This window comes from Cavia porcellus, unplaced genomic scaffold, assembly GCF_034190915.1.
Source record: "Cavia porcellus strain 051 isolate PalLab524CR breed Dunkin Hartley unplaced genomic scaffold, mCavPor4.1 scaffold_32, whole genome shotgun sequence".
Classification (NCBI taxonomy): Eukaryota; Metazoa; Chordata; class Mammalia; order Rodentia; family Caviidae; genus Cavia; species Cavia porcellus.
The window spans coordinates 15,216,596-15,236,043 of record NW_026947515.1 but is presented as its reverse complement, the minus strand read 5'-3'; the positions used below and the strand labels follow the sequence as shown (position 1 = coordinate 15,236,043).

Genomic DNA, 19,448 nt, shown 5'->3' with positions numbered 1-19,448 from the left:
TCCACACATTCCGCCACACACGAGTTCCAGGCCTCCCGAAGGGCTGGCCCAGGGCCCGGGTCACTGGGGGTTGCCTGACAGCATGTACCGCGTCCCTGCATCCTCACCCGTCATGCTGTGCCTGGAGCTCCCTTCTTCCCACTCTCTTGACCAACTCACGCACATCTTCCATCTAGAAAACCTCCCGTGACCCCACCCTATGCCTCAGAGGCTCTCCTTCCCCCAGCTCTGCTCCTGTGTCTCCTTGTTTGTACACTGATCACACAGAATGGTGGCAGCTCGCTCTGTCTGCTCTCACCACATGAGACACGGTTCCTCTGAGAAACAGGGCAGCATCCTGTTACTTTATGGGCTGCCCTATTCGGTGAGCAAAGAATGAACAGGTGAGCGTGGGAATGTGTGGGGGAGTGAGTCAATGTGCCTGGGGGAGTCGATCCTCCTATCTGGGAAGCTTTTACATACCCTGCAAGACAACAAGCAAGCATGGCCTCTTCTGAGAGGCACCCCCTGATTTCTCCAGCTTTCTGGAGGTCTGTGACAGACTTCTAAGCAAAGATCCCAAGAGATACATTCCTCTCCCACTTAGGAGCCGCCCAGGAACAGGTTCCACCCCAGTCAACGCTAGGCCTGGGACAGCTAGAAGAACACTGCTGACAGCAGACGGCCCTCCTGTAGCTTTCCCTCAGGGTGAAAGGCCAAGCCCTTACCACGGCTGCGGCTCCCTCTCTGATCCACACCTATTGCTCCTTCCTGTTCATGTCCCCCGCTCCAGCCACCCTGTACACAGCAGACAGCCTCACACAGACAGCCACGCTGCTGCTTCTGCCTGAAACGACTGTCCCTGACGGTTCCCCAGAGCTCGCATCCTGGCCTCCTCCAGGCCGACTCAGTTGCCACGCTTGCAGTGAACGCTTCCCTGGCCACTCTGAGCTCACGCCCTGCCCCACACTTTTCTTGCCGCTGTTCATGTCCCTGGACACCATACTCTTGCTGTAGGGACTGCTGGCTGTCGTACTCCCCATGTGATGGGGGCTTTTCCACCACCCCAACACTGCATGCGGAGCAGCAGGCATTCAGGATGTATTTGCTGAACGAATCTCTAGGTGTTCTGGACTGAGTTTGGGGTCTGGCTTGTAAATCCTCAGTGAGTCTCCCTATTAGGCGGATTTGAAGAGACTAAGGGAATATTACTGGGGGTTGGGGACAGAAGGGCAGGATGGGGGCTGGTACTGAGGTTGCCCAAGCCAAGGTAACCAGACTACAGCGACCCGAGCCGAGTGAGAATCATTTCTGGAAAGCAAGGTCTTTCTTCATCCTTGAGCCAGGCCCTCTTCACCCCAGACATGTCAGGCCTCTGCCAGCCTTGGACGGACTCCACGTAGCAGACTTTCCACTGCAGGGAGGCCTGTCCTAAGGGTGAGGGCAGCGACCCAGGCACCAGGGCAGCGATGGCTGGGCTCAGCTCAGAGATGAGTTCAAGTTCCATTCTGCCTCTGCTGCTTGCCAATAGAGCCCTCTTCCTGTGGGTTGTGAAGTTTACGAGATCTCAGATCCTGAAGGATGGAAACTCGAGAGGCCACAATATTCTGAACCACTCGTAGCCATGGAGTTCACCAATACAGGAATCTCTTCCTTCCCGATCACAGGATTCTCCAGAGATGGGATGCGAAAACAACTGAGTGAGTGAACGAATGGGTCCTTGGATCCTCAGAAGTTAGCACTGGAGTAGATGTACACATTCCCAAGGAGCATGCACTGCACTAACCAGGCTCCAGGAAAACACAGGTGAACAGTTAGGAACTGACAGGGCCCAGTGAGGGCCCTGAGGTCTGTATGTTTGCAGGTAATTTTTGTTGAGGTTTCTATACAGAGAGCAAGCAGGAGAGCAGAGCTCCACGAAGGTGTGAGACACAGGGTGTGCTCACGGCCATAGAAGCAAGCGTCTTCCCCATCTGTACCCCGCAAAGGGAGCCACTTTGCTGATTTTCTTTGCCCCAGATTAGTTTTGCCTGTCTTTGAACTTGATATGAACAAAAATGTACAGTATGCTCAGACTGTTCTTCCATCCGTCTTGTGCCAGCCGGGAGCTGCCACGTGAACACTGCCAATCGGAACCTGGGTGTGGAAGTGTGCCGGTGGGAGGCGTCGCCTTCGAAACCTGAGTGCTGGGAGGGGGCTGCAGTGTGCGGTGAATGTCTTCTCAAAAGAGCTGTCTTGAGCAGAATGAGCTCCCTTCCTGGCTGAGAGCACCCCATCCTAAGAGACGCCCTCGGTCTGACAGCAGAATGCTTCCTCTCCGGGCTGTGTGAGTCACATCCAGAGCTGGCATCGTGCACCGTTCTGGTCACGACTCTGTGCCCACCTCCTCCTCTGAGAAGCCTGCCGTGCCATCCTGGCCTGCAGCCAAGATCTTGCAATCCCTGGGATGCCCTGTGGAGTAGGTCCTGCCCTCTCTTCACATCCACTTCCCGATCCAGCACTGATGGCCTGCACTGTGGCCCCTGGGGTCACAACAGGTGGCTAGGGACCCATGTCCTCTCCTCGCCTCTGACAGGCAGCAGGCACATGACAGTTTCTACCAGGGGGTAACAAAGGGCTCAAAATGGGCTTTGGGGCCAGAGACTCAGGTGCAAGTGCCAGCATGTGTCCCAGGCTCATTAGTCTCCCACAAGGGATGTGTTACCACGCTGCCCTGGGAGGATGAAGTGAACGCCAAATGCATGGATGAGATTTTCAGTGCATTGTGGTTACTGGTGAGGAGGAAGCACAGCTGCAGAGGGAAATTCTGGGGCTATAAGCCTGACCTCATCACCTTCTGGGTCTGTGGTCTTGGCCAAGTTACTTAACGTCTCTGTGCCTCAGTTTCCCCATCTATACAATGAAAATTGTGACAGTCCCTCCCTCACAGAGAGGCTGACAATTAACCATGTTGATATATATATATATATAAAATGTTCAGGGAAGTTCCTGGTGCATAGCAAGGAAGACCGTGGTAAGTACTAATGCTCTATGATAGACACCTGTAATTAACTAAGTAATATTGAATTTTAGCTGTTAGGAAGATAAAATGAGATAATCTAAGGAAAGCACTCAAAATAGGAGATACCACATATTGCATTGATGCAGTGAGTACTCCGTGGATAATGTATGTTAATTTTTAAGCTCTTTGCTACTAGGGATCCTGAACAGAGCAGTGAGCTGTGGAGTGAGATGGGTGAACAGCGAGGGGCAGAGAGGAACACGGGCACCATCAGGGCTGTGTGGGCCTAGCCCGGGCAGGGCATCTCACCAGTCCCTCTCTGATAAGCGGAGAGGGTCTTTTGGGGTGTCTGGACCCAGCACCTCCCCAGCGCTTGGCACCTGCAGTCATTCTGCAACAGTTTTGTTGATGTCAAGCCTGAAATGATCTGGGAGAAAGCAACCAGGTTAAAAAAACAAAAAACTCAAAAGCCCAAATTCCAGGTAAATTTCCTTTCCTTTCCTCCAGAGATGGGAAGACTGAGGAGAAATCAGAACCACTGCCAAGAACATGAAGGGCTCTTAGTGCTTTGTTCTTAGCTCAAGGGAAGACGGAAGAAGAAGGAAGGAAGGATGTTACCGTTGGCAGCACAGTGGTTATGATCAGAATCAAGGAATAATCTTCTTGTTCAAGTCCTGGAAAGCTCAGTGGGAGAACCCTGGAACCGGAACTGTACTGTCTCCGTTAGAGTTCGCTTAGACAGTGCACTTTCATTGGAACCGAGGCTTCCACCAGAAGCAGTGCAATGACCTGGTCACCAGGACCAGCAGGGAGCTGACCTGGCTGCCCTGAGTGGCAGCCGAAGAAGGGTCTGCTGTCTCACATCCCAAAAGCAAGGGGTCCAGCCAGAGGTTCCACAAGTCACAGCAGACATGGCCTTCCTTAGGGATTCTCCATGCAAAGATTTTATGAGGAATTTACACAAGTGGAATTGGCAGTAGCCATTTAGAGGCAGAAAATGTTAAGGAGTTTTTTTGTGCAATGAAGCATGCTTAAACTTGCCACAAGGAGATTTCCAGGGGCAGAGGAGGGGTGGCAGGAAGGAAAGCAGCTTGTCAAACTTCATCAGATCCATATTTCAAAAAGCTCTGGCTAGTCTAGCTCGGGCAGAAAAATCCCCCTTGGGAGTAACCACTACCCAGCACTTTCTATTAGGTACTTAGTTTTACATGTGTGACAAGTGTGTAAGAGCATATACCCAAGTTTTATTCTCTCTTTGCTTACTTTGGTGGTCATTTTTGGCACATTTATTGTAGGAAAATGACTTCTAGGGATAGAAACCCAATGTGTCAATTATAATTTACGGGGAATAAAGATTCAACTGTAGGTGGCCCTCCAAGGCTTTGATCCAGCAATCAATTTGGTTATAAGTCAAAGGTGGCGACAAGTCATGGGCATGGTGCCTGGGTGCATTTAAGAACAGAGGGATGGAACATCATCAGTGATCTTTGTCCATCTGTCTGGAGATGGGGCCTACGTTCTTCTCATTTAAACATCAGGTTTATTATCCCCCACCGACTTTATAGAAAAATTCAAAAACACAGAAGGAGAATAATTCCTTCCAGTCCCCACTGCCACCATGCTAACATTTTGGTGAATTTCCTTTCAATATTTTTTCCAGCCTAATAAAACAACCATCGTCACAGCCACATCTATTTCATACCAGATGATCTTTAAAGGTTCTACATCTGTGGGTTTTTGACTCACTCAATTTGCTATTTAATAGAATTCTCTCCATGTTTAATAACCCTCCTAATCATTGCAGAGTTAAAATGATACGTTTTTATCTAAGAAATGCCTCAAGAAGTTTCAAAAGACTGTCACTTGGGAGGCAGGAAAGGGCTTGCATTATTTAAATATGGCAGACTAAAAAGGAAAACAGGAAATAAAAAGTAGCAGTATGAATGAGAGGGAGAGGAGAGGAAAAAAGGAAGACCAGAAGGAGGAAGACCTGAAAAATGGGGAAAAACTCATACGCATGGAAGAAAATCTGTAGGTTGGCCGGGTGGGTGTACTTGAGGGACAGTGTGAGAAGCAACCACCCAAAACAGAAATCTTTGGAACACATAACAAATAGCCACTGCAGGGGAAGAGTAGTTGACCAGTGTGAGAGGGGAGAACAGGCCAGAGGCCAGCGGGCAACGCTGAGACAGAACCCTGGCCGTGGTGGCGGCCACAGTGCTAGAAGGGAGACCCTCCAGACGGCAAAGGCAACAGGGTCTCTCCGCCTACCAGGCATCTGGCTTTGACTCACACTCAGGAATCATGGGCAGAAAAGACAACAAAAGCCATTTTCATGCAAGAGGAATTGGACATCAGGAAAAATCAGAGCCCCTTTGTATGACACGCCAAACTGCTGAAGCGAGAAAATGTCTCGGGCGAGGGCTCAGATGCGAGCCGGGGACAGCGTGCTCGCCCTGGGGAACCCGGGCCGTCAATGTGCACTTGTTACCGAGGCTTTTCAGAGCAAGGGCCGGAAGCGAGCACAGGGCAGCCTCCCCCAACTGCATGTTAATGATGTGCTGGTGACACGGTCCTGGCCTGGCCAGCCAGCCCCTGGAAGGGAGCCTGGGTGTCCTGAGATGTCCTCAGGAAGTCTTGAGGGATCTGAGTGCTCCTTGCACAGTTTGGTGTGTGAGATAGGGGTGGGCTGGGCAGGGGGCCAGTGAAGTCAGAAGCAAAGACCCCCTTCCTTGGAGGCCCACTGTCACGCCAAAGAATCCAGAGGATTCCATGTTTGCCTTTCATTCCAGCTCCAAGCCAAGCTTCACCTGTCTGTCACTTTTGCCTGCAAATCTTCACAGGAGGTAGTGCTAACAACCCCACTTTGCAGCCAAAGAAACTGAGGCTCAGGGAAAGTCCAAAGACTGCTTTAGAATTCCTCAGCCAGGAGAAGGCAGAGTGTGGATTCAAACCTGGACTCATACCGGGTCTGGGCCTTGCACTGCCTGGTCTCAGAGATGACAATCACAGAACAGCTGTTTATTCCAGGTGCTCCAGAACCACAGAGTAAGTCTTTGTGGGTTCCCTGCACCTACCAGCTCAAAACCAGACACTCAACACGTGCCACATAAATGCTTCATGGTGACATCACTCTCCTGGCTCAGGGATGGGGCTGGGCAGATGAGCTGGTGGTGGCTCTTGGGAAGAGTGAGTGTGACTTCAAACACGCTTTTGCACAATCCCCTTCCCACACAATCCCCTTTTCTCCAGTGCCAGTTTACACACACACACACACACACACACACACACACACACACACACCTCTGATCAAAGTCTTCCCGCAGGGCACAGCAGGACACCAGAACTAGCTACATGATTTGCTGGGTGTGGTGCAAAACGAAAATCCAATCCTCTTGTTACAGAATGATTAAGAATTTCAAGATGGTGACAGCAGAGCACGGAACAAACTGGGGGGTACTTTTGGGCACAGAGCCGTGTGATTGTACACGTCTCAACACTGTACATACACAGTGATGGCCCTAGTGAAACCAGTCATTTTAAACCCCTTGCACATGACCTAGGACTGTGATCTGGATTATTCTAAAGCAGTTCTGATTTCAAATTTCCTAGATTCTCTTCCCTCCTCTCAAAACTGTGACTACCAACATCCCAGGGTCTCAATAGCACCTTCTGCATTAGCACTTATATCTATAATAACAAGAAAATCTGCCCTCTAGTTTCTTACTCAAAGATTTAGTTCAGAAAATACAGTTGCCCTTGTGCCATTTGTTGCACAGGGGAGCCTAAAGCGCTGTGTGCGTGTGTGTGTGTGTGTGTGTGTGTGTGTGAATTACAACCAGATGGGTCACCACAAGGGGGAGCTGCTCCATCCATCCCGCAGATGACTCCCACATCCCTGTCCTGCCCCCAGACCAGGGCTGCTTCAGCCCCTAGTGAGAAGAGGCTGCACATCCTGCAGCCTAGGAAAAGGTTCCACCACTGCTTTCCCAGGCCGAGCTCCTACTCTTTTCCTGTGCCTCCCATCCTCCACCCCGAATTGGCAGCCAGTTAGCTGGGTGTCCTGGGATCTCTGGAATCCGTCAGATCTTCCTGGGCATCCCCATGCCATCCGTCAGCTCAGACCCTCATTATTTCAATGTGTGCACAACTCTAGGGATCTGCAGGATCTTCTGGCTCCAGCTCATCTGCTCCATGGGAAGAGTCTCGGCAAAACCCCTTGATGGCTGCCCCCCGCATTGCGGATCATGCCACCCCTCAAGCTCAGCAGGGAACGCCCTTTGAGACCCCCTGCAGCTCCCTTCCCAGCACCACCTTCTGCTGCTCCCAGGCTCCCTCTCCTTGCTAGCTAGTAGCTGCACCTTCAGGATTGGAGGCTGAGTGACAGCTGCACCAGGCACTCAGAGTTTTCCAGCACAGTCTCACTTAACCTTTGTGACACTTGTATGAAGTGCAGGTGGGGGTGTCTAGCATATCTCCAATTTGCAGATGAGAGAACCTGAGGCTCAGAGAAGCTAAGCAATTATCCCACAGCCATGGAGCTAACATAGGGAAAGGCAGGATTCAAATGTATATTTCTAATACTGCCCCCCAATTTCTCATTCTGCTGTCCCCTTCAACTCCCTTCTGCCCAGTGAAGGTCCTGGTGGGAGATGATGGAAAGCTGGCTGGAGCTAGAGCCACTGGGTTTTAAGAGCCCAGGGTTGCATTCTCACTAAAGGATGTTGAACTGAGGAGCATCATGACTGGGCTGATATTTGGGCAGGATCTTTGTGACTGTGTGTGAAGACAGCAAGGAGGTGGCTAGGGCAGTACTGCAGACACCTTGGTGGAGATGCTGAGGCTTGCAGTGAGCTTGGAGAAGTGGCTGTGTCCTGCAGAGGAGCCCACAAGACTAGGTCACACAAAGGCACACCCAGCAATCACTGGGTGGAGGATGGATGACAGAGTCAGTGGGAGAGGGAAGTGCTGATGTCCTCAAGAAGAGACCCCACCAAGCAGCAGCTTGTCACATGTGTGAGGCTCCCACCTGCGGGCAGCTCCTTGCCAAGGTGTCCAAGGGAAAAGCCATGAGAGTTTCCAAGAAAACGAGTCCGAAGTGGCTGCCTTCTCCACGGTGTCTCTGTGGGAATGTGGCATGTGCCTTCTCACTCACTGCATACAACCCTGGCCCCTGTGGCGCAGTGGTGGGGGCAAGGCTAGAAGGAGGATGGTGGACGGCTGGAAAAAGGCAGGGGATGCAGGGAGGAGGGGCAAAAGGTTAGAGATGGAGGAAGGGAAGAGGGAGGATGGAGGAGGATGGGTATCACTTCCCGATCAATGGCTGAGTAAATCGAGGAGGCTCCAGGACAGTGATGGTGAATCTTTTAGAGACAGAGTGCCCAAACTGCAACCAAAAACCCATTTATTGATTGCAAAGTGCCAACACTGCAGTTAAACCCGAATACCTAATGCTTGGCTGCTGGGGCTGCTGGGGCAACTTGGCTTGAGTACCGACAGAGAGGACTCTGCGTGCCTGCTGCTGCATGCAGGCCATAGGTTCACTACCACTGCTCTAGGAGGTTAGGGAACAAGCCAGAGATCGCCCATAGTTAGTGGCAGAATCAGGGCCAGGTCTCTTGTCTCTCCTAGTGATAGTCTCCATGCTCCAGCATCCTGTCACCCTGTCTTCCTCTCTTTCCTAACACCGGAAGTTCATAGCTGTAGCCTGGGTGCCTGAATAGAGGGCTCGGCTCCCAGTGGATGGCAGATAGTCAGGGTGGAGTGAGCTAGATGGATGGGTGCCACTCCTCACAGGTGCTCTCTTTCTGCTCCTGGGTATCAGTGAGGCCACTGAGCTCTGGTTCCCTAGGCTCCTCGAGGTGCCTGGCTCCTCCTGGCCTCCTTGAGGCTGAGCCAGGGCACTTGACAAATTCAGCTAGACAGAAAATATGACTTGGGGGACACATGAATGGATGGTTGTCACCTGGGCACTGGCTTGGTGCTAGACCCTTTTTCAAGACTTAATTGAAAGGTTAAGCCACCAATTTTGTGGTTCGAAGGAGCTATTCAGGGAGATCTTGCCTCTGCAAAGTATGAAATAGCCTGGGGATCAGGAAGATGACCAGAGGTCCTGCACAGGTCACCTGCAAAGTTTGGGTGATGTATTTCTTCTAAAAACTTACAAGGTCAAGAATCTTGAAGAAAGTACCGATAAATTCCAAGAATCTATCTACAAGCCAGGCACAGTGGCGCACAGAATCCCAAGACTCTGGGGGGCTGGGGCAGATCACAAGTTCCAGCTCAGGGAGGGCTTAGAAAGACCCTGTCTCAAAAAAAAAAGTGGAAGGGCAGTGAGTTAGCACAAGAAGAGTAACAAACTCAGGGTCAATTCAATGATATGCTTGTTTTACAATGAAAGGACTGGAGTTCACAGAGGTGAAGATAATTTGTCTGGAGACACAGCTGACAAGTGGCAGAATCTATACATCTGGACTCACACCCAGGTCTATATGATGTCAGTGCTGGTCATCTGCCGCTGCTACCTCCATAAAGGGAGGAAGAAAGGGTGAGCTGGGGTGAGTGCCAGCCTTTGCCACTGAGGCAGGAGGTGACAGAAGCTGATGGCAGGTGAGCCAAGGAGTCTGACAATTTTCAGTCACTGGCTTTTCTCTCAGGCTCTGATTGGAGTTGAGTTTAAGGAAGGAACTCCTTTGAGCCTTTCCAGGTTCTTTCTGAGATGATGCAATGGCCAGGGACAGAGCAGGGACAAATAAACAGCATTTGCTGAGTACTTCCATAAAAGGACTGGTTGTGGCCACCAACAGTAGGCATCGCCTTGCACCTGCAGTCCTGGGAAGTAAAGGCACGTGTGTTTGGACAGGTGTGTCAGATGATGGTGAGGTCGCCAGCAGCCCTTACCACGTACTTATGAGGCCCGTGACAGTGAAGCCACCTGCAACTTGGGGACAGACCGGCAAATGCTTGAAAAGCCCAAGAAAGGGGTTGCTTGTACTTTTGGGAGGATGGAGCAAAGTCTGGGGAGCAGGCGAAGTGGGTGAACATCAGGTCACAGCAGTCCTGATGTTTTAGGGGAGAATGTTTTTCACTTAGTTATATCTCTTGTCTTCTGGACCCTGGTGTGGTGGCTCCTCTGCCCCTCCTGGCTGTGATGAAGTAGAGTGCTAGTGCCGGACATAGCTAAGTGTGAGCTCACCCTGTGGCGTCCAGGAGCCAGCAGAGGGATTGAGGCCTGAACAGGCACTGTCTCTGTTGGCTTTGCAAAGCCCCTGGAGCTGCACCAGGAGGGTCCCCCATGGGTGCTGCACCTTGGCAGCTAAATTCCTCATCTGCCTCATCTTGTCCAACACATGCAATCCACACCCAGCAGCCTTGTGGAAAGCACTGGGCCAGGACAGTCCCGTCTCCACCCAGAGGCATCCGAGCAAGCAGTGCACTGGGGAGCATCTACTCTGGAGCTGTGAGCTGGCTGCTGTCCCTTTCAGGGCCTCATCCTCATTCTGCCGGGCACATGAACAACTCAAGGGAAGCTAACCTGCCCAAAGCTACACAGCTACCTAGCAAAAGTGGGATTTGAACTCAAGCTATGACTTTTGGCTTCTTCCTTCCACCAGAGTCCACTGCAGGGTAACACAATGGCCCCTGTGTAAGAGGACTCCAGATCTGAAAGAGTTTGGCTTCCTTTGCAAAAATATTTCCCTTTATTATATGCACATTATCCATCAGACTTCTGTCTGGTCATGTTGGTCTCTTTGCTCTGGCCTCCAGGAAGCTCTAAGATAAATCTGTGCCCTATTGCTAGCAAACCACCAGGAGATGCTGCCTACAGTAACTAGATTCAGCCAGCATGCTATTTTCCTACTTTCAATTTACATGCATCCCTAACCCTGGCCTCTTTTATTATTTATTCTTTCCTTTTCTCCTTTATTGGTTGGAGCAAGAGCTAAACAGTAAAATTACATGATGTAATTTTCACAGCTCTGAAAACTTTTCATATGTAGAAATCGGCACACTAGGGAAAAATGACTTTTGTCTGGGATTATGTCCCCACAGGCACTCAGAAAAGACGGTCTTGTGGGGAGAATTGCCAGAGCATCATAAGGGATGAACAGAAAGAATTGTGGCATTTGGGGGGGCTGAGCTAGAGAGGCCCTACCCAGCCCCACCCTGGAGGTCAGGGCTAGTTTGTTCTGTTTTTGAAGCTGTTCCCAAGAAAGACAATGAGAAGGTCCTCGCTGAGGACAGGGCTGCCCCTCAGCATGCCCAAAGGCCCCGGGATAGAGCTGAGGAGCCACACAGAGCCAGTGGGGGAGCTCTCCCTGGATCATTTTGTACTTACAGCTGCTACCCTACACTATGGTGGCTGTTGGCGGCCAACCTTGCCCAGTACCGCTCTGAGGGGAGGTTGTGCTGGAGACAGAGCCCTGGTCAGGTGACAGCCATACCCCTTCTCAAATCTGATGCTGGTGACGCTCGCTGCTGCCGTGCCACTTTGGGCAAGTCACTCTGCCTCGCTGGTCTGGGTTTCCTTGCCCTGCAATATGAGGTCAGGCTTCATCAGCAGTTCTCAGTCAGGCTGGGGACTCAGGCTGGGGCATCACAGGCAGGTAAGCATTACTATTAATAAAGGAAGGAGCTGGGGCACCTAAAGCAGATGCCAGGTCACCCCACTAACAGGGTTGCTCCTCCTTGCTTGTGTCCCACACACTTTCTCCAAGGTCAGAGAAATGTGTAGAGCTCTCACAAGCTCCCAGGAATCAGGCCTGCCCTCCTCTACCTGCCAACCCAACCTGAATCACGCTTCCCTGAGATCAGCACTTTTCCACAAAAAGCAATTTCATACGTTGTGGCAACGTATGAAAACATTTGTGGTGGTCATGCCCTGGGGAAGGAGGTGCAGGTGGAAGCCAGGGCCAACACACAGGACAGTCCCCACAGCAGGGACTGGGGTAGCCCCAGACCCCAGCTACGCCCAGGCTGAGAAAACTCACTTTGTCAAGAGGGTCCCTGACAATGAACCTGTAACTCTAGGGCCGGTGTGTGGTGGGGCTCTGGAGTTGTGCTCGGCGGTGCTTTCCAGCACTGCCTTTGGCTCTGTGGGTGTAGGATAGTAGAGTCAGAACCTGGGAACCCCTAAAGACACCCTGTGATTTTTTTCTTCCACATCATAGTTCTTTGTTTCTTCTTCCCCAATTAGGATGCGGCACCCGCTTCTGGATGGCTACAGCAACCCCAATGCTGTGCGGTCACTCTCGGTCCCTTCCTTCTCCTTCACATCTCCGGTCTCTGCTGCTGTCATTTGGCCCCAGGTCCCCAGTCTGGTCACCTGCCACAAGGTCCAGATGGGTCTTCCGATGGCCTCCCTGCCTTGTGAAATCTCTGTTCTCATGTAGCTAGGAGATCTAAAAACACTCACTAGATCCCTTCACTTCCCTTCCCAGCCGTGGTAGCAGCCACTGCATGTGAAGTACTGTGGACTCCAGCCCTGCCTCAGAGCCCTCTCCACCACCTCCGACCTTCTCTTTGATTACTCTCCTCTGTCCCCATGAGGACTTGTCCTGCCCTGGGGACTCCACTTGCCGTTTCCTCTCCCTGAAAGATTTTCCTTCAGGTCCTTTCTGTGGTTCAGGTTTTCACTTAAATATGACTGTCTCTGACAGTACTTTTCTGTCCCCTTCATCAATTGACAGGAGCCTCTCTGGCATCTCTCAGGACGGTCCCCTGTTCTGCTTTCATCTGAACACAAATCGGCACAGGGAAATGTCACCTGACCCACTGGGATGTGTCCTGTTCACAGCCATGACCAGGGTCTCCTAGATCTGATTCAGACCAGGTGCTTGGTGAGCACTGATGAATGAATGGGTGAAGCATATCCAGGAGGCAAGGGGGCTGCACCTGGCACAGGAGTAACTTAGCAGGAAAAGGCTAAAAGCACGGAACTAAGAATAGCTAAAGCTCTTCCAGCTGGAGACACCTACCTCCCACCCCACAAGCCACAGGAGGCTGCACAGAACCACCTTCAAGCCGGAGGCTAAGGGCGAGTCTCACTGGGCAGAAAGTCAGAGGGCCAAGGAATGTTCCAGACCAGACAAGCCCCCTTTTTCAGAGCAAACAGAGGACAGCCAGGTTGTCTTCTGACAATCCCCTGCCCCAGTCTGTCAGTGAGGTTTTCTCTGTTTCACCTCCGAGACCCATGCCCAAGACCCCTTCCTACACAGCTTCTGTGACAGTCCAGCAAGTCCTCAGAGCCCTGCGTGTCTGGGGAGACTGATGCATGCGACTTATTTTAAAGACCTGATTTTCCTATTGAGCTTTCCCTAAACCCTTTTCTTCAAAGCCAGTTGTGTGGAGAAGCCTTTAAGTCACTCCCCTGGCTGGGGCCTACTGAGACCCCCACTTCCTCTTTGGGTTGGATTTTCTCCTAGGCTCTTACTAGAGTTGTGCTGAGTCAACCCAACTAAAGCAGCTGGCTCCAGCCAAAAACACCTGGTGTTTCCTTACAGTAAGAGAGAAAAGGATGGAGACCAGAGGAGACCACAGGAGACTGGGCAGGACATTAGAGGAAGACAGATGAGCAAAGGGACCTCCAGGGGTCCTTCCCAAAAGCTGAGCATCAGTTACAGAGCTGGGACCAGAAGAGAGAACACCCCTGCTAAGACTAGCTGTTATGCACCCCAAAGTCATACACTGAAACCCCAGTCCTCCATGTGAACCATGGTGTGAATAATGGTGGATGCAGCCTTTGAGAGGTGACCTCAGTGTAGGTGTGGTCATAAATGTTCCTCATACTGGGAACTGTGCCCTCAGGGAAGAGACGAGCGCTCTCTCGGTCTATTATATGAGTACTTGGTAAGAAAGCAGCCATACCCAATAGCAGGCACCTCCATCTTGATCCCCCGGGCTTCAGAACCACGGGAAGTAAATGTCATTTAAACAGCCAGTTTGTCACGTTTCATTATGCAAACCTGGGCTGACTGAAACCTGCCCCTTCCCAAACCTAGCAGTTTATACAAATGTCTGTCTCTCGTTGTGCAGACTGGGCTCAGGAGTCTGATAATTAATGTTTACCTGGGAGTGTGGCTGCCACTAATGTGAGTCCTGTGAAGGCCTTCAGTACATTATGGCTGCTGTTATTAACCCAGGCAGCCTAAGGGACAGGAGATCAACAGGTGACCCTGGTGCATAGGGGGAAAGAGCTGGCTCTGGCTGCTGTCACCCATTGGGACCTAACTGCCCAGGTTGCATATGGGTTAGCGCCTATAAGAAGAAAGGACAGCAGACACAGGAGGGAAAGTCCATGGCACAGCATTATTTGGATCAGTCTTCTCAGAGGGGTCCCAGGTCAGGAGTGTGAGGTAAGGTCGAGTTTCCCAGTTCATGGGCATGATTCCAGGTGTGCTAGAAAAATAGGCACCCTTCCCACTTGTGAGTGGGTGACCCTCAAACCCCTCCTCCAGGGTGCTGTGCTTGGATTTCTTTCTGTGTGCCACAGTGTGAAGAAAGTTGGGGACACTGGTATAAGAGCTGCTGTCCAGGTGAGGGAGAGGAGCATCATGAGGGCACAGGACATTCTCAGTCTCAGATTCTAGAACCTTCTCCTGCTAATCCAGCACCTAGCTGACACAACGTAAGTATAGGAGCCAAGCCTGGCATCAAGGCTGCCTCATGAAGGCTCTGACAGAACCATAAGTTGCTGGAGGGCAGCTTTATTGGATTGAGGAGGACACTTGTGAGGCTCAGCTCTGCCAGGACCAAGCATGCTGAGCTCAGAGTGCTCTTGACAGCAGCATTGTGGCTGGGTCCCCTGCAGGCCCTGATCCCAGCACACCAGCGGCCCAATGAGCACTTTAGAGTTCATAATAGACATTCGGACCTTGGCAGGTAGTCACAAATGGGTCCCTCTGGGTCTAGAGTCTCCTACTGCCTCCATGTTTACCAGGGTCTTCTCTCCCTCCTCAGTCCATGCTCTGTAACATGTGCTTAATATTCTGCACTCTGTCCCTTTCTAGAACACGCAGAGGGGGAACAAATGTTGGCTGATGATGTATTTGATGGAAACAGATCTATTACCTTTTAAAAAAAGTGTCCCCAGCCTTCGCTGGAGGTCACCAGAGATACAAAGAATGAAGTGAGGGTCTCAGGAGCTGGGGGCAGAAGACTGATCATAGTGGTTGTCCAGAAGACAGTGGAAGGGGAGACAGAGACACAGAGAAACTGAGAGACAGAGAAGCAGAGGGAAGGGGAAGGAAAGGACAGTGAAGGGGTAGAAGAGAAGAACGTGTTATGCAATTTTGCATCAGTTATACATCCTCACCTCCTATGCCTTCATTTTGCCGCCAGCCTGGACTCAGAGCAGGGCTCCACTGGATAGCCAAGTGCTTGGTTCTATTTTTAATGGCAACCCAGTAGCTCTTGGGGAAAGGGCAAGATGACATGGTGGGAAGAGCTTTGTAGTGAGACAGAGGCTCATATCTGGCCCAGGAGCCTCTGGGAAAGTCCTGGAACCTCTCTGGGCCTCATTCCCTCACCTGCAGATGTGGATGAAGTCATTACTCGGTCTTCATGGGGCCACTGTGAGTCTGGTGGGTGTGCCACACACCGGACTCTGGCACTGAGCAGTCTGACACTTGTCCCATGGAGAAACATGCGTCAGGAAGATGCTGCCTGAGGGGTCAGAACGAGGCTGGGGCAACACCCCTGCCCAGCTGCACGGATATATTGAGCACACAGAGGTCAGGGTAATTAGTCCACCATTTATGGCAAACACCCAGGAATGAGTTGCCAGCAAACCCATCAGAGTTCTGTGCTGTACCCAAAGTCTTATTAGCTGCCTGCTGCAGTATTTCTTCAGTTCCAGCTCAGGTTTGATTCCCCCAACCCCATTTTGGTTTGAATGTAATGAATTTGGGGTGCTGTACTAAAGAACAGGTGGAAACTAGGCATTTCATACATAAAAGCCAACATGATGGCCACCTCCCATCCTCCAGGGGAGTGACCTGGGGTTAATGTGCCATCAGGGTCTCAGCCCTGGCTGCTTGCTGCCAGGCATTCTCGGAGGTGTCAGCTGGCTCTGGGAGGTGTCGGCCTCCACCACGTGTTTTTATAAGATATGCTGGGAGCTCCTACCCAGGTAGGGAACTGTCATAATGATTTGAGCCACAATAAAGAATCTTAAACCAGCTCTCCCAGCCCCAGATCCCAGGAGCTTTAAGGAATGACACAGGCAGCCCTGCTCAAGTCCCCCAGATGGCTCTCTTTGCCAGTGGAGCCAGCTGCCCAGATCAGCTCGGGGCTCTCTTGATGAACGGCGAGTGCAAATGGCTCGAGGCAGCTGGCAAGATGCTAAGCGCAGCATCAATCCTAATTAGGATGAGGAATTAATAAAGGAGGCATTCAGGTCCCTGCGAAGGCCAGGCTTGCCAGTGTGGAGGGTTAGTTCCAATTTCCCCTGGGAACCTGGAAGGCCCCAGGTCCACACATTTTTTGGGATGGGGATGACAGTGACATGACCTTCTGTGCCACACAGATGGCAGCCAGAGAAGCCTTCGAGGTAGGATGTGGGGGTGCTGCAGCCCCTGCTCTGTATCTAACTCAGGTGCGGTGGCAGGTAGTGACGTGGGTACATTCATCCAAGAAGAGGAGTAGGTGTTCGTGATCTGAGCAAGTGCCCCCCCAAAATGATGTTTTTTCTAAAGAAAAGAAGAAGGTACGCTGGTGGGCCCACCGGCTTCTTTGTGTAGCTGTTTCCGGAACTGCACATTTGTTACTGTTACCTGAAGACTCCGTGTAGCCCCAGAATTAAGCTCCAAATTGCAAAGGACACAGCAGACCCACTTGGGAGTCCAAGCGGCGATCAATGAGGGGCAGGACTCCAGGTGAGGACAGGCAGAGTTTCAGGGAGACAATGGGGACAAGTTCGACTTGGCCAGGCAAACGCGGCTTACAAACTTCCTTTCACACAACTCCAAATGCGGCGGAGCTCCAGGACTGCCTGCCACCTCCACGGCATCCCGCCAGGCTGAACTAGTTGCAGGGTTGTGGCTGCAGTAAGGGACGCGAGGTGGGTGCTAGAACTTGCCGAACAACCCAGGGGCGCAGTAGCCCACCAGGAAAGGTGCCGGAAAAAGAGAAAACTCTGACCAGAGAGTTTTGAGAAATCAAAGCAACGTTCCACCAACTGGTCCCCACTCTGAGAGCCAAACACCAAGCGACAGACCTGTCTGCAACCTGGCTGGACCACACAGTCCCTCTACAGCCACCTGTTAGTTCAAGTTCCGCAGCAGCTGGTCTTAAGGGCACCGGGGAGGCGCTGAAGCCGAGCGAATCTGCCTACCCGGGAGGCCACTGGCTGCACAGTCCTGGGGATCCTAGAGGCATCCCATTCTTACCACACCTGCTACACGGCCACCTCGCCCATTTAGGGGTCGCCGCGCTCGCCCTACGGAGCGACCACGCCCCTCCCAAGACCAGCCGAGTCCTCCAGTGGCCTTGCGCACCCAACCTCCCCGGCAAGGAGGTCTTCGCAGGCTTTCAGCTAGGGGCGGCGACCGAGGGCTCGCTGCCTCGACTGGGGGGAGTCTTGTCTCGTTCCCCTCACATCCTCAATGCGCAGAGGGGGGCGGGGCGGTGACCCCGCGGAAAAGCTGTTGAGCTTTGGGCAGGGACTTCCCAGCTCCCCCAAACACGCTTGGGGCCCAGCCCCTTCTCCGCCCCTACCCCTCGGCGGGGCCAAGAGCAAGCGCCGAGCGGCCCCAGCGCTCCCCGCCCCAGGCCGGCCCCGCCCCAGAATGGCCAGTTCCCATAGCAATCGCAGACACCGGTTGCCAAGCAACCCCTCCCCCTCCTCCTGCGCCCGCTCCCCCAACCCCAGCCTCCTCCCGCTCCCACGCCTGCCTCCACCTCCCCCTGGGGCTCCAGCGCGGCCCCTGGGGATCGCCCGGGTCTGGAGCTCTGCGCGCGAGCGCGCGCGTGAGTTTCAGTGTTTCATTGTGTCCGTGTGCGAGGGGGTGTGCGCGTGCGAGTGCAGAGTTTGTGGGATCGGTGTGTAGGGAAGGTCCCTCTCCGACAGGGACCTGAGCCTGTGCACAGCTGGTCGCGAGGGGACCCACCCACCCGCTCCCGCTCCTTTGTGTCTCGCGCGGAGCCCGCGCCGCACCCACCCCCTCCCCCGGCCCGCACCTCCCGCACTGTGTGTGTGGGGAGGGGGGTGGGCGTCGGGGCAGAGGCCCCTACCTTCGATGCAGCACACCCGCCACAGCCCCGAGTGGGTGAGGTCGCCGCGGGCACGGCGGGGCGGGGGCCCGTCGTCCATGGTCAGGTTGGTGCCGTTGCAGATGTGCGCGCTGGAGTAGAGCCAATAGTCGGTGCCGATGGCGATGGCCATGAGCGAGAAGGCGGCGAAGGCTCCGGCCGTGGTCAGCAGCATCTGCAGCCCGCGGTCGCATCGCACCATGGTGGGCGCCTCATAGTCCGCCGCCCGCCGCCCCGGCCCGCCCTCCTCCCTCCGCGCGCCGATCCGGGGGCGCCCGGGCTGGGGGGCCGAGGGCCGGGGGGCGGCGCCGCGCTGCGCGCTCGGACCCCGCGCCCCGGGCGTGCCTGCGCTCCGGCCGCGCGGGGCTCAAACTCCAGGCGCCGAGGCTAGTGCGGGCTCCGCGGGCGGCCGGGCGGGCTGGCGGCGGCGCAGGGGCTCCTCCCTCTCGGTCCGCCCTCTCCGCTCCGCCCGCGCCTCCGCCCTGCGCCCTCGGCGCTCAGCCCAGCAGCCGCGCTCGGAGCCCGCGCCCCGCGCCCCTAGCCCCTCGCGTCTCCCCCGCACTGCAGTCCCCGCCCAGCTTGGAGCTCCGCTCAGCACTCTACCCTGGCAGTGGTTTTTCCTCCCCTCCTCTCCGCGCCCCTCCTCTCCGCTTCCCCTACTCGCGCGCACTCTCTCCTCTCCGAGGGTTCATTCACAGTATTAGCTTGAAGGAAGCCAGGGCAGGGTTCCCCAGGAGAACTGAAAGGCAGCTTCTCTCCAGCCACCTCTCCTAACCAACAAGGGACGCCCAGCCTCCCCTTCGTCCCTGGTGATTCTGGGATTTCTGGAGTGTGGTGTGCATCTGTGTACTGTCTCTGAGCATTTCTGTGCCTCGACCTGGCCATGAAGGTGTAGGTGAGAGTCACATTCCAGAAACCCCAGATGTGGTCCTGGCCGGGAGTCACACATAATAGGACAGGACAGGCCTTGGCCACCCCATCCTCAAGCTGGATGAGTCCTGGCGTAGTAGCTCCTGAGCCTGTGGGCTCCTTCAGCTCTTCCTGCCAAGCTCAGGTAGGCCCGGGACTCTGGGTGACACTGAAGGTGAGGCTGACCTCCCGCACCAGGTTTCTGCTCCCAGAGGCCAGGAACACCCCCTGCTGTATTTGATTCAAGCATTCCACCCCCTCTTTCCCCTCTTCCTCCCAGCTCCTGCTCAGGACCTGTATTTCTTGCTGC

The 19,448-nt window shown here is 53.5% G+C and overlaps 1 protein-coding gene across 1 annotated transcript in view; it reads right to left on the bottom strand.

Annotated features, from left to right (window-relative positions):
- Positions 1-18,561, bottom strand: part of Cacng4 (calcium voltage-gated channel auxiliary subunit gamma 4) — a 57,846-nt gene extending 39,285 nt beyond the window's left edge. The window contains exon 1 of the mRNA XM_003465846.3: positions 18,212-18,561. Within this exon, the coding sequence (XP_003465894.4) occupies positions 18,212-18,431 (220 nt within the window). The 5' untranslated portion in view covers positions 18,432-18,561. The remainder of the gene's footprint in view (positions 1-18,211) is intronic.
- Positions 18,562-19,448: the final 887 nt, after the last annotated feature.